Here is a 14,836-nt window from a genome sequence, read left to right as displayed (position 1 = left end):
ACCATGGCCTCATGGTGGAGAGAGAGTATTTCTCCAGCTCTTGACTTCGGGCCTGGCCATGTGACTTGCTTTGACCAACAGTATGTTAGTGGTTATAATATGAGCAGAGGATTGACATGTACTTACACAGTGGGGCTCGCCTCTTATGCTCAAGTGATCAGCTTGGTCCCATCTCCCAAAACCTAGTGGTTTATATTAAAAAGTATTTATTTTCATGTTCACTGGTCTTTAGGCCAACTATGGATCAGATGATCTAGGCTGGGCTCCACTGGCAGCTCTGCTTCAAGCAGTGAATTGGTTGGGCTTGGTTCCAGGCTGTGGGTTGAGTTAAGGTCAGATCCACATGTGGTCCAGAGACCAGGCTCAAGGAGCAGCTACCCAGGGAAAACTCTTCATAGCCAACCATTGGAGTATCAGAGGCAAGCCCCACTGTGCAAGCACAGGTCATTTCTCTGCTCACATATGTCCACTCACATCCCATTGTGCAGCAAAAGCTGACAGCTACATTATTTGAATTTTGAGACTACATTTTCTCAAACAATGTTGTTGAGGACAGTATTATATCATTCAGTTTCCCTTATACAAGACACATGAGAAACTGACCTAGCGTTCACTGCTAGGGAAGAATTTGTTTTCTGCCAAAGAACTAGTTTGCTTTTTCCTTTCCAGTAAAAAGACTCTTCTGAGTGTAGAAAGAAGAGAAAACTAAATACACACAAAAATATATGTGGGAAAATTACTTTGAGGATTATGGTATTACTAAGATCTCAGGAAAATCCTGAACTACAATAGATCATAAGTAATCTCAAAGGACAAGGGGCATAAGTAATCTCAAAGGACATAGGGCATGAAACCATGCCCTATGAGGAGCTATTGAAGAAAACAGGAACATTTAGGGGAGATTTGAAGGAACAAAACAGAAATTTTTAAATATCGACAAGGCTGTTATGTTAGATTTGTTTTGTGTCACCTCAGAGGCTGAGACTAGGAGCAATAAATGAATATTATAGAAGAGAATGAGAGAGGGTTGTAGACATAACATATACACTGAGAGGTAAGAAGAACCAGCATGAATGGGCTGTACTGAGCTCAACTCCACTGGTGTAAAGGAAGCTAGCTATTGAATTGTGTCATCTCTGAGGATAAAGGTAAAGTAGGAGATTTGCCATAGCCTTATCTGCAAGTTAAAGATAAGTAGCTTCCCTATTTAAAGAAGCCCTAGCCAGTCTGACATGTGAAGAGCTTGGAAGTCATCCCTCCTATCTTCACAAAAAGAAAAAAAAAAAAAAAAAGCTGAACAAACTGAAAATCAACAAGTCTTAGATACATCAGGGAATTGAGGTTACAGGACAAACTGCTATCCCGAAAACTGGAGAGACAGACAAATATGGAGGATTATAGTTTATTAGGAGCAGAAGCTGCAGCTGGAGCCTTGCAGGAACATGTAAAGGGCAATTGACTAATTATTGGCGACTGGGCCCCGACTAGCTTAAGAGATAAATTTGCCTGGGAGCCCTCACACTTTCCTGAGTTTTATGTCCAGGAGCCTCACCAGGTTCTCAGGGTGAATATGGGAGAAAAATCCCTTCATATATCCAGAAGGGGAAGGGGAAAATTAACCATTTTTAAATAAGCCCAGTGTACTCTATTCTCCTTAACAAAAGCCTGCTTTTAAGGAAAACTTATTTTAACAGAACTTAACCAACTCGTGTTTTACCAGAGCCTAAATGACTTGGAGGCAGGGAAAAAACCAAGTCCAACTTCTTCATCGTGTCTCAGTTAACGGGGAAGGAGGAAAAAACTGAGAAATACTTGTGAAGGTCATAGCTCAGGAACACAGTGAGCTATCCAAAGAGATGTGTGTCACTTTAGGGCTAAAAAAAAAAAGGGGGGTGTACATTCTCCATTTTCTCTTTCCTCTTCACTCTGATGGATGAAGAAAATCACAAGGCCTGAGGGTGTGGCAGAGCCACAAGATGGAAGGAACATGGGTCTCTAAATCACAGCATGGAGGAGAGTCACCTGTGGACCAGGAACACCCACAGAGGACTGTTACATAAATGAAAGATAAATTTCTATTGTTTGAGCCTTTATACATTTGGGAGTCTGTTTGTAGTCTGTACAGTATGCCCCCCTTATCCATGGTTTCACTTTCCACAGTTTTAGTTACCCATAGTCTACCATGGTCTGAAAATATTAAATGGAAAACTCCGGAAATAACTCATAAGTTTTAAATTGTGCACTGTTCTGAGTAGCATGATGAATTCTTGCACCATCACCCTCCATCTTGCCTGGGACAGTGAATTATCCCTTTGTCCAGCATATCCTGCCCATTAGTCACTTAGTAGCCATTTCAATTATCAGACTGATTTGTCTCAGTATCTCAGTGCTTGTGTCAAGTGGTACTTATTTTACTTAATAATGGCTCCAAAGTGCAAGAGTAGTGATGCTGGTAATTTGGATATGCCAAAGAGAAATCACAAAGTGCTTCCTTTAAGTGAAAAGGTGAAAGTTCTCAACTCAATAAGGAAAGTAAAAAAATCATATGCTGAGGTTGCTAAGATATGGTAAGAACGAATCTTCTATTCATGAAATTGGAATGAAGGACAAAACCCATGCTAGTTTTGCTGCTGCACCTCAAACTGCAAAAATTATGGTCACAGTGTATGATAAGTGCTCAGTTAAGATGGAAAAGGTATTAAATTTGTGGGTGGAAGACATGAACAGAAAATGATTCAGTACTGTGGTTTCAAGCAGCCACTGGGGGTCTTAGATCATGTCCCCTGCGAACAAGGGGGGACTACTGTACTACACTCAGTACTACAATTCTCTTTGCTTTTTTTCTAGAGAGACCTCTACCTGTTCCTTAATCCTCTGAGTTTCTCTAACAACACACTGCCTCTCCAGGAACCTTTTAACCCTTCCAAGAACTGTCCGGAGCAGGGTTTCCCTTACCATTTTATCAAGATCTCCCAGGAATAGTTTCAGGCTTTACTGGGAATATGAAAGTAGAGGTCATATCTTGATCTTCCTCTGAAGTGCCAGAATCCCAGGGAAGAGAAAGATACAGCCAGCAGTTGCATGCCCTCCCCCCATTTGGTTCTTTATTTCTCCGCTCTCAATCTCGGATTCCCTTGTCCACATATCTGAGGATTTCCACCATGAAATGGCAACTCTCCCTTCCCCTGCCTCAGAGCATCCCCATGAGGGCCAATGATGGGAGCTCTAAGTCCAAGGCTGCCTGTTGTCACTGTCTCAATTAGCTTTCACCACAAAAATGCTACCTAACCAGCCTCCTGAGGACTGAATAGCTTAAAACAAAACAGTGACCTCTTCTCATGTTCACAGGATGGCTGTGCAGCACAGGTCTCATTCTGGAGCCCAGGCTGGAGGGGCAGTGACTAACTAGGCATGATTTTATCATGGCAGAGGACAAAAGCTACCAGAGAGATAAGTGAGAATATGTGAGACCTTCTAGGACCCATGTTCAGGACTCACATGTAGTCACTTCCACCTACATTCAATCGGCCAAAGCATGTCACATGGCCATGCCAAGTGAAGGGGCATTGAAGTACATTCTGCACAACTGAGACCTCAGCAAGGTGTGCTATGTAACAGCAGGGTGTACTACCACAGAAACACAAAGAAGCAAGACCATTAATTCAATCTACCACAGTCCCTGAGAGATGGAGCAATGGGGGCCAGTAGCTATGCTGTCTGAGGGCCATGGAGTCTGTACTGAAGGTCAGAAATGTGTATTAACCAGCAGACACTACAGTTCAAGAGGTATTTTGTGGGACTTGGGCTCTTTGGAATCCCTATGGTTTGTATATTGCAAAAATTCAACAGAAGGAAAGATGAAGTCAGACCAATCACATTAAAGAACTATCATGTTGATGCCATGGGTGTTCTGTTCATAATTGTTAACCACTTACTAATAGATATCCATCCTACCTAAGTACCAAAGCCATGCACCATTTCAAAGACTAGCTTCAGTCACTCCCCATTCAGACTAAGCCAAAGGCTTACAGAGAAAGGAATCACTGAATGATAGAGGTGAGGGGAAGCTCAGACAATAACTAGCTCAACCCCCTCTTTCTGAAGATGAGGAAACTCAGGCAGAGACAAGTGATGCGACTTAACCACAAACATGAATGTCTGCAGTGTATTGTGCTGACCCCAGCACTTTTTTGCTATGAGTAAGTCGTGTTAGCAGTTGTGGACTTCTACAAAGGTGGGCCTGTGACAATAATTGAGATCATGGGGCTGTGGGTTCAAAGTCAAGAATTCAGGTGGGACACTGTTGGTTGGGCTCTTCCCAGGGAAAACCTAATCAAAGCTGCATGAGAACAGTGGGGCTCTCAGAGCCTAAAACCCTAGCATAATATTCCTCTCTGGTTATCTCATAACCTGTATCAATACTTTTTTTATAAGAAGGTGAGCTGTCAGCAGTGCCCCTCGTACTCTTCTCCTTCCTGACTCCCTCACCTTTCCATTTGAACCAGCCATTTTCTCAGAAAAGATGGGAATGTCAATCAATTTGAGCTAAGATGTCACACTTGCTCTAAAAATGTTAACTTTATACACAAAAAGAATTGTGCGTAAAAACAAACAAAAAATCCTAATATCTACCTCTCTCCCAATATTTGAATTGACTGCTCTCCATCGATTAGACCTCTTTGGTCTTGGTCTTTGGTTGTCCGCCATAATTACACTTCAAAGATGCGATTGTCATACTATATTTTATATATTGAGAGCTCCACAGTTCCACTGTAGCCTCTCCGTGGCAGAGAGAAATCAAAGTCACATATAAATAAATACAGGAATGGCGACAAAAACTTGGAGAAATCTTTCCCTGCAGGCACTCAGTTCTCAGGGACAGTCTGAAAATTTTGACAAAATTCTCTCCTTGACCAAATTTTAGTCAGGCTCCTCTGAACCCTCTTTTCCACTAGGCCTCTACATGGGACACATACACACCCCCTCCGGTCCTCAGCCCTCCCAGCACAGAGAGAGCCCCCCACCCTGGATATCTGATCAACCTGGCTTGCCATCAGCAAGCATCCCGTTAAATTGGTTTAGCAAGAGTCCCTCTGCCCTTCTTGTCTCCTCTTAGTATTCCACCCACTGACCTCCTCACTCTCATGTGGGTGATAATTCCTCAACTCGTCTTTGCTGTATTCAGAGTTGAGCCGGAGAGCTCAGCTCTATTGCGATAGTCTTGCCAGCTATCTCAATAATCCCGAAAAAAGTCCTACTTTTCCGCTTTAACAATTGTCAGAGTAATTTCTTCTTTAATGACTTCCCAACAAAAATACCAAACCCGGGATCTTTTTCTAGAATGAGAAGAGATTCAGGGCTTCTCCGCTCACTTTTGTTGTATTGTCCACAGACCCGCACGCAAATTCTTTGAACATTTTGGAGAAGATCCTGCTTTAGAGTTACTTCCTCCATGGCATTACACGCTTGGGATGTAACACGCAACAACTACAAAAATCAGGAAGTTCCTTCAGCATGTATATTACGTACGAAGTTCTGAACATATGCCTGCCAGAATATGCATGCTTCCCGAAAGATCCTAGACCCCTCCTCACTCCCCCCAACCCCCTCGCTGATCTACTCTTCATAACACATTCCTTGAAGCATGCCTTAGACTGTCTCGAGTGCTCGTCCAAGCAAGTGCAAAGCAGTGGTTCATGCAAATAAGCGCCTGAACGTGTGCACCCAGGATACATTCAGTTCAAACATAAATCCGGGCTCTTCCTGCCTCATCTATGCCGAGGTCGCACATGGTGCACAGGAAACTGCACCAGGGGGAGCAGAGAGGGCAGAGAGCACTACTCCGGCCAGCGAGGCGGAGCCGGGCGGAGGGTCGGGAGCTCAGCCAAGAGGAGCGCGCGGCGCGGACCGGCCGGAAGCCACGCCGGGAGGAGGGTCGGGAGCTGGCGCGGGCGCCGTCCCCCGGCGCCGCCGCGGCCCGCTGACATCAGCCGCGCTCCTCCCCTCGCCTCCCAACACCCTCAGCTCCCGGCCGGACCCTCCCTCCTCCCACCACGTGTCCTCCCCGCTCCCTCCCGAGGGGCCGCGCGCACGGGAAGCCGGAGAGACGGAAAGGATGGCGCTGTGACAGCCGGGCCGGAGCCCTCGGCGTCTCCACCGCGGCCCCGGCCCACGCCCCGGCTCTCGGCCCGGCGGTGAGTGCGCGCGGGCGGGCGGGGCGGGGGCCGGGGGCGGCATGGCCCCTCCCTCGGGCCCCCGGCGGTCGGGCCGCGGCGGGGGCGGGGGGTCCCGAGGCTGCAGCTGCAACTGCCGCCGCCACTGCCTTTGTTGCGGACCCGCCGGGGAAGGCAGGCGGCGCCGGCCCCGGCCGCTCGGCAGGTGCGCTGGGGCCGGGAGCGGGCCAGGCGGGGAGATGGGTCGGGCCGGGCGCGGGCAGGGGGGCGGCAGGAGCGCTCCCGGCGCGGGGCCGCGGAGAAAGGGAAATGGGACAAGATGGCTGGAGAAACCGGAGCGCGCCCGGGGGCGCGGCAGCGGCGGCGGGCGGGGCGCCGGGCGGGTGGGCGGTGGCGGGGCAGAGGATACCTCTTCGCCTGCACCTTCGCCGCGGGGCGGCGCCCCCATCCCCCCATCTCCCTCCCGGGAGCCGGCGGGGGAGGCCGCGGCCAAGTTCGGGCCCCAGCTCCAGGGATCTGAAGCCTGTTCCACCCGCCCCATACCTATCCTGCCGCATTCGCCCGTCCTTTTTGAAAATATCGAAGGAGCCGACTTTGAACTCCGGAAGGATCTTTTCTTTGGAAGCCCGGGAGGATGCGGCCCACAAGATGCGCGCTCACTCCACACCTAGGAATTGCCCGCGCCCCTAGAGGGCAGGAGCGCGGCCCTTTGTACTGGCCTAGGAGCTGGGCGAGAGAATTTGCAGAAGAGAGAATTTGCGGCCCAGAGGCAGCGAGTCTTCCCGGTGGCGGTGGGCCCCAGAGCCTGGCCCCAGCTGATTTCTGCACCTTCTTGCGTGTCCAGGCATTACCCTTCACTAAGGATCACCGACTCCTGGGCTTGGAAAGTCGCTTAAGGCAGAACAGTCTTATTTTCTGGCCTGGCTTATGGGCAGAACCTTTGAGTCTGGGAAATCCAGGTACTCTGGGCCACCCAACCTCCTGATGCTGAACTGGCCCTGTAGGAACAACCCAGTTGAGCGAGTGCTCTATCAGTGTTCAAATGCCTCCATTGAAAGGAAGCCAATACCGCTGTCTTGCTGCCATTTCCATGTTTGGGTGGCACTGGCTGTGAGAAAGTTCTGCCATTTGATGCACTCTTTAAAACCTCTTCCTGGAATGTTTACTCAGTGGCCTGCTCTGCCTTTGGGTCTCTACAGAACCAGTCTGGTCTCTCTTACACAGATAGCTTTTTAAATATTTGAAGGCAGCCAGGTATGCTATCTGCCTGCAACCCTCTTCTTATCATAATTAAATATGTCACCTTCCAGCTTCCTGGTGCTTTCCCTGAAACCCTTCCTCCCCAGCCCTGGCCCTGTCCCCTTCCATTGTTGCAGCTGAACTGTGCTTGGGGCTAAAAAGGTTTGTGTAGCCTGAGCTGCCCCCATCACAGACTTTAAAGAGTTCACACTAGCACCTGATTTTTCTGAACTGAATCTTGCTTGCAGAGATGGAGTCCACAGCCTACCCTCTCAATTTGACCCTGAAAGAAGAGGAAGAAGAAGAAGAGATTCAGAGCCGGGACCTGGAGGATGGCCCCACAGATATGCAGAAAGTCCGAATCTGCTCAGAGGGCGGATGGGTAAGTAAGAAGGTGTGGAGTCCACACACAGCTGTGAGGGGCAGGCCTGGGAGCCAGGCTTGTATTAAGTCTCTTCCTCAAGCAGACATAGGAAGTAAAAATAGCCTAGCCCAGCCCGGTGTGTTTGCATTCCTGAGAAAACAGTTCTGTGGCTTTAAAAGGCACAGTGAAGAATGGAACTGGTTCTGGGAACAGTCCCTTCAGGCACGCAGCTTCAAGCACACCATCAGGATCGGGAGTCCAAGAGGCCACAACTGTGTCTCTCTCCTGTACCCGTGGATTCCCTATATCCTGCTCAATGCCAGGCACCTTGTAGACACCAACTAAATCTCTGCTGGCCTAGGTGAAAGAAAAATTGTTCTGGCATTTGTTAAGATGATAAGGAAGACTATTCCGGACTATTGAGATAGGTTTCAAGACTGTCACAATAGGGGAGAGAGATCGGGCTCAGCAAGTGGCGATTTATAGCCAAGGAGCAGAGCGGAGGGCTCAGTGGTTGGAAAATTACCAAGAGGAGACATCCACGGTGGAGGGTTCTTTCTAAACTGACTTAGCAGGATTCTTGCTAAAACTGGTCTGGGCAGACTGAGAACCGGAGGGGGGTGTGTATGTGCCCAAGATAGAGGCCTAGTGGAGAAGAGGGCTCAGAGGAGCCTGGCCAAAGTTTGGGTGAGGAGAGAGTCTTTATCACCTACTGCTGGTTGAAGGGAACCATTTAAACCATTTAAGTAAGTCTTGGGGCACTGAACTGACGTGAGGAGAGCTTTATGGGACGAGGCCAGTTGACACAGGAGAGAGCTGCATTTCCAGCTGGTCCTGGATGGAGGGGTTGGGATGGTAGGCAGCAGTGAATAGGGAGCATATCCAAACAGCATAGCGTGGTAGAATTAGAGTAAACTTACAAAAGGGTAAGTGCAACAGATATTTATAGCCATCGTTACGTACATTAGTCACAGTACTTACTGGACTTCATGCTAATTGGGCATGAACGGTAAACATTTTAAAGAAGCAACAAAATGACATTCCTTTTCTCTGCTTAGTTTTCCACTGTGTATGAATGTCATCGGTATACATAGCCTTTGTTTCCAGTGAGAGATCTGTATTCATAGAATCATGGTCCTTCCAAACTATCCAGTCCCGCTCCGCTCCCACTGCATGGGGTGCAGCAAGGTTATCTGTTTTGCCCCTAGGATACACATGTACGCTGACATTTGTTCTTAAAAACACCTCTTGAGCTGGAACCTTAAAAGTACTGCATTTTGTTGTATGTGTGTTATACTTCAATTAAAAATATTTAAAGCAGTATGACACCAGGCTCTGGGTTTTCTCATCTAGCTATGGAGCCTGGATTGCATTTGTCTCTTCAGCCCACCCTGGCCTCCTCCCCAGTTCAGATCCATGCAGCTAGGGAGATTTTGGAGAGCAGGCATCAGTCCTATCTAGCCCTGAGCAAGAACTCATGGCTTTGAGGCTGCATTGGCCAACCGAGAACATCTAGACAGAATGGAGAAGTGCGCAAAGCAGGTGCAGTAGAGGCACACATGAGAGTGTATTGGGACACACAGAGAGGAGCAAGGTGAAGCCCATGCTTGGCTGGGAAAGAAGGAGGTAACCAGAGGAGCTGGCGGAGGGGGACTGGCATGTGTGGCACCCAGGCAGCCTGCCATCCATCCGCAGCTACTGAGCACAGTGCTGGGTGTTATTAAGGCAAGATCCCTAGTCTCGCGGGGGTACTAGTCTTGTGAGGAAGATAGGGAAGTAAATCTAATTAACTGCCCAGTATTTGGAGTTCTGTGGGGGAAGTCAGCTCAGGACGTGCTCTCCTGCAGGCTGGAGAACTGGAGAAGGCAGGCAGGGACCTGGTCTGGAGCAGTAGGCAGTTTTGCCCCCAGCCCCATCCCTCCCAGGGACGCCTGGGTGGAGACGTCTTTGGTTGTCATGACTCGGGGTGGGGCTTGGGGAGTGGGAGATCCTACAGGCATCTCCTGGGTAGAGGCCAGGGATGCTGCTACCCATCGGTGATGCACAGGACAGCTCCCACAACGAGGAATTATCTGGCCAAGAATGTCAGCCGTGCAGAGGTGGGAAAAACCCTTGCTCTAGAGCATTAAAACTAGGGGAAGAAAAGAATCGAATATGTATTTTGGTTGTTGGGGATTGTGTTAGAGTGATCAATAAAAGCTTTTCCAACCAAAGAATCAGGCTGTATATTAGGATAATATTTCGTGGGAGAACTGGAGTAGAAATCCAATTTCAAGTAGAAAAAAGGGAAAGTGTACTTTGAACCAAGCCTTCGGCCTAGGTGGAACCAGCCAAGGGAAGGGAGGGTCTTGCCCTCCAGGCAGCCAGAAGCAAAAGCACTGAAGAGGAAAGCTCGTGTGTGCAGAGTCCGGAGCAGCTCCTGCAGCTGGAGCCCGCGGTGGAGTCCAGGAGTGGAGGGGATGGGCGAGAGAAGCAGAGGGGGCCAGGGGACCGAGCCAGCCCTGTGGGGGAGTGTGCTGCGCCCAGGAGTCTGAGCTCTCTCCCTAGTAGCTCTGAGGGAGAAGTCCTCGGCTCGTCTTTCTAAGGGACGCTAGGGTTTGCTGCCGCCACCAGGCAGAGGCCACTTGGCCTAAGTGGCCTGCCGAGAAAGCACGGGCTTGGGAGTCCGACTTGCTAACTCTGTGACCTTGGGCAAGATACTTATCAGCCCTGTTTCCTCACCCATAAAACTGGGGTGGTGATCGCCGTATCCCTGTACTATTTAAAGGATTCAATAAGGTAACACATTTAACCACGTAAGAGGGGGTGCCCTACACAGTGCCTGGCATACAGCAGGCGCTCTATCAGTGCACCAGTCCCAGCCCCCTAAGTGCTGTCTTCGCTGGGTGCAGCGAGCCTGGGCAGCGTGTAAGTACTCTAGGACGGTTACCCTTGGAGATAAGCGTTGGAGTGCCAGCTCGTGGGACCGAGTGAGGCAGCACACACAAGCTGAAGGAAGAACACCTGTCTGATGAGTCCTTGACCTTCTGAGGGAAGGGAGGAAGGCGGGGATCGAGGGCCTCTACCTGTGAGGCCAAGCAAGGGTGTCCAGGGGTTGGATGGCGGCTGCCTGATCTCTTGAGTTTGGCCCAGGGCTGGCCCTGTTTACCTTCTGCTGTGCTTGGCTAGATAAAAGGCCTCTGTGGAGAGAGGGGAGGCCTGCACAGCAGGGCCTGGCTGAAGGCTTGCTCAATTCTCACAGAAGGTTGCTGTGAGGAGAATTCCTAAGCCACTGCACTGCGCGCCTCTGAAGCATAATGTGGGCTTGTCTGAGTATCCTCCGGGGCTCAGTCCTAAATGGGAGGAGATGAATCCAGCCTCAGCCTCCAGCTGCCTTCTCACCACTCCAGGGCTGCTGATATATTTACCAGGCCCAGGACGTGTTACCTTCTACAAGGATCGATGTGGGTAGCCCCTCTGCAATGACAGGCATAGCCGGTCCTGTGTCCTGTTTTATCAGCAAAGGGAAAGGGCCTATAAATAGGTATGGCCTAGATCTGGAATTTCCTAGGGAGAGAAAAGGCCAAAGGGAGAGTTGTTTAAAAGCCTGGGAAGTGGGATGGAGTGGGCTGGAAAATTCCTGGCTGCCTGGCTTTCCAGATTGATGAAGTCTGAGCGCAGCCCAGAGACCAGTTCGTTTGTACCTCCTCGTATTTTACAGTAGGGATTTTTGTCCATTCTTACTCCAAAGAGTAAGTTCAGTCTTGTGACAGATACATTTTAACGATTATTTGAAACTATTCCAAGCGGAATAAGAGAAGGGAAGTCCAGGGGTTATTTGCTTAAATCTTTGATTCAGGAACACATTTTTAAGGGATTACTACCTACAGGAAGTGTTCTAGGCTTAGGGAAACAAAACGGAATAAGCCCAGGTTCTGCCCTCAGTGAGCCAATATTCCAGTGGAAGAAGCAGACAGGTAAGCCAAGAGGACTCTGCAGTGTGATAAGTGCCACCAGAGCCTTCAGCCCAGGGCGTCACAGGGCACACAGCCTGGGTTGGGACCAGTTTCCCGGGGAACAGGATGTCTGGGCTGAGTCTTGGAAGGTGGGTGGGTGTCAGCCAGGCCAAGAATGGGGAGGACCTCCGAGGCAGCAGAGCACCATGTGCGGAGACACAGAGGGTGCGAGGATGGTTTGTTCAGGGACCTGCAGCAGCTGAGTACCGCTGAGCGTGTGCGGGGTGGGAGCGGAGGCCTGCCAGCTGGTGACCTGGGAGGCCCCTCTGCCCTCTGTGAGGGCAGGAGCCTTGAAGTCAGACAGTGCTGTGTCCCACCCTCAACCCTGCCGGTATTGGCTGTGTGACTTTGGGCCAGGAACGGGGCTGCTCTGAGCCAGTTTCCTCCTTAATTAAATGGGGCTGTGGGGGGAATAAGGGAAGCAGTTACAGGGCATTTCCTAGGAGGTTCTCCCTGTGTGGAAGGGGCTGTGAGCAGGGGGAGGGACGAGGTGGGCTCCGTGCGTAAGGAAGAAGGGCCAGGAGATCTAGATGATTGATGGCCAGGGGCCTGAAGAAGCTGCAGGTGGTGCAGACACTGAACTTTTCTAAGCAGATGGAAAACAGTACTCTGATCCCCCAGGCCCTAGATTCAGCTATGGGGAGTAGCTGTGAAAGCAGCAGCCCAGATCCCTTACCATTGAATACGATGAACTTTGGAGTAGGATTTTTAATGACTGAAGGAAAACACATAGTAAAAAGAAAAGCAGAGAGTTGAACAAGAGGGGGTCGGTCTGGGTGGCTTGGCTGCGTTTGGCTGCTCAGGCACCCCCGTCCCACTGGCCCATGGGGATGGGGAGGTAGGTGAGCCGGGAGCGGGCAGTAGAGCGCTCTTCTCTGGCCTTAGGGCTTCCTGCTGCGGGTCTAGGCACGGAAGCAAAGCAGTCTGCTCTAGTATCTCGTTACATAAATTGAAGCTCTGATTAGCCCTTCTGTCCTCCTCGTGGATTGGAAAATCCACGGCTGAAGCCCCTTCTCTCACTGGCCCCTCCCTGGCAGTGTTGGGTTCTGAGTCAGAAACCGGGGCTAGTGCCCTGCAAATGGAGACTAGTGCCCAGGAGGCCCCCAGCACCCTCCTGGGCTGAGGATCTGTGACCAAGGGAGAGAGCAGGGTTATGTTGGTGGGGCAGCTGTCTCGGGGTGTTTCCTTGAGCGTGGTTGGTTCTGGCTCTGGATGGGGGCTGAGCCGTGATCGGCTCTCCCTGCTGTATGTGAGGATCCAGTGTCTCCCAACCCGTACGGGGGACTTTTCTTCTCAAGGTGCTGCTCTCCTTATCTGTGGATGCCGGGGGAGGAAAGCACTCAGCAGGGCACGGGAGACCTTGTTTTTGTCTTGGTGTTGCTTCTCGGAGAAGCCGTGTGACTCAGGACAGACGTTTCCCCGGGCCCAAGCCCTCGCCTGTGAGATGCGGGTGTGTGATCTGTGTCTGCATGTGCCTACTAGTCGTTGAGAAAGGCCTGTTCACTGTTGCAGGTACCAGCCCTATTCGATGAGGTGGCCATATATTTTTCCGATGAGGAGTGGGACGTTTTGACGGAGCAGCAAAAGGCCCTGTACCGGGAGGTCATGAGGATGAATTATGAAACTGTCCTGTCCCTGGGTAAAGCTTTGTTTTCCTTTGTCTCCTAGAAGCTCTGAGCCCAGAGAATTGTTTCCACGTCTCTCTTCTCTGGTGTATCCAACATCCCTCTCTCCTGAACTTGGAGTCTGTCCCCTCAATGCCTGTGCTCATTTAATTTCCTGTTTTTGATTTAGGCAGGATATACATATTGTGTCCTTCTACTCAGCGGCTTGTGCCAGCTCTCAGAACCATCCTCACTCAACCCAGGCATTCTCATCAAAACAAGAAAAAATAAGACATAATCTAAGAAATGTCACCATGGGTCTGGGCCTGTGCTTCATATGTTCCTTAGGAGGGAAGGCAGGCCTCATTGTTACCCTGTCAGCCTTAGAAGCTTGGGGACGTATCCTCAAAGAATCCTTGCTCCCTTCCCAGCATTGATATCCATATTATTGGAATGTAACCATATTATTAGAATGTAACCATTTGGAGGGATCTCCCCATTTGCTCATATGGGTACCAGAGTGCTCATTAGATCCGTGGCTGCACCCACCCACTTCCCTGCTAAATGCAGTTCCTTTTTGTTGTTGCTAGTACATTAGCAGAGATTCATAAATTCCCTTGGACAGACCTATTTCCCATCATATTTTTCTTTAAGTATCCCTGAGCCCTTTCCCCCCACCTTTCATAAATCTGCATATTGAGAAGACTGTGGTGGGGTGGGAGTGGAGGGGAGGGTTTCTTAAGTATTATAAAGTACTTATTTTGGCAGTGTTCCAAGATAGTAACACACAGCTGTTACCTGTTCTATTTCCTATAAACAGAATTCCCATTCCCTAAGCCCGACATGATCACTCGGTTGGAAAGGGAGGAGGAGTCTCAGAATTCTGACGAATGGCAGTTCCAGGGAGGAACCTTTGCAGGTACTATGATTAACCCAATTCAACATCCATCCAATGGGAGAATAATGAAGATGAATTTTAAGTTTCCGGGTACATTCTGTGGGGTATTTAAGAGTAAGGCAAGGTTGTAAGGCAGAAAGATTATGGGCTTTGGAGTTTCAGAATCTCCTTTCCTATGCTATGTGACCTTACACGACTTCATCCACCTCTCTGAGCCTCCATTTCTTCACCTGTCGACTGTCAGTAATAAGTCTCAACATGCACCTTTGTATACAGGTGAACCAAAATGAAGTTTGTGTGGCTTTGGCCCAGCGCACATCCTGGGTGCCTCGGTGGCACACCACACACCTCTGAAAACTAAGGAAAATAGTGTGACGAAGCATGCATCCAGGGTTATTTACTTGGCTTCCTGTCTCCTTAATCTTGGATAGAAAAAGCAATAGCAGCTGTAGTACATACTTGAGCAAATATGTCTAAAGAAGCACTCAGTCTTTTATCAAGAACTATAGTTAGAGGGCAGGAGTTGGAAAAATACAGCTTCCCAACAGCCTGAGTGGTTTGAT

At 49.7% G+C, this 14,836-nt stretch overlaps 1 protein-coding gene across 3 annotated transcripts in view; it reads left to right on the top strand.

Moving 5' to 3' along the window:
• The first annotated feature begins 5,923 nt into the window (after positions 1 to 5,923).
• Positions 5,924 to 14,836, top strand: part of POGK (pogo transposable element derived with KRAB domain) — a 14,262-nt gene continuing 5,349 nt past the window's right edge. Inside the window, exons 1-4 of one of the 3 annotated variants that reach the window (XM_022560053.3) lie at positions 5,924 to 6,194; positions 7,661 to 7,794; positions 13,284 to 13,410; positions 14,196 to 14,294. In XM_022560053.3, coding sequence (XP_022415761.1) covers positions 7,663 to 7,794; positions 13,284 to 13,410; positions 14,196 to 14,294 — 358 coding nt within the window. In that variant the 5' untranslated portion in view covers positions 5,924 to 6,194; positions 7,661 to 7,662. Of the gene's footprint in view, positions 6,195 to 6,221; positions 6,379 to 7,660; positions 7,795 to 13,283; positions 13,411 to 14,195; positions 14,295 to 14,836 lie in introns of those variants that run through there. The other 2 variants (XM_022560055.3, XM_089911706.1) reach the window with 2 other exon arrangements.

The sequence above is a fragment of the Delphinapterus leucas genome, chromosome 1 (assembly GCF_059928025.1).
Source record: "Delphinapterus leucas isolate spDelLeu-1000000601 "Yukka" chromosome 1, BTC_Dleu_Yukka2, whole genome shotgun sequence".
Lineage (NCBI taxonomy): Eukaryota > Metazoa > Chordata > Mammalia > Artiodactyla > Monodontidae > Delphinapterus > Delphinapterus leucas.
The sequence above is the reverse complement of the archived record's forward strand: the minus strand, read 5'-3'. Positions and strand labels throughout refer to the sequence as shown.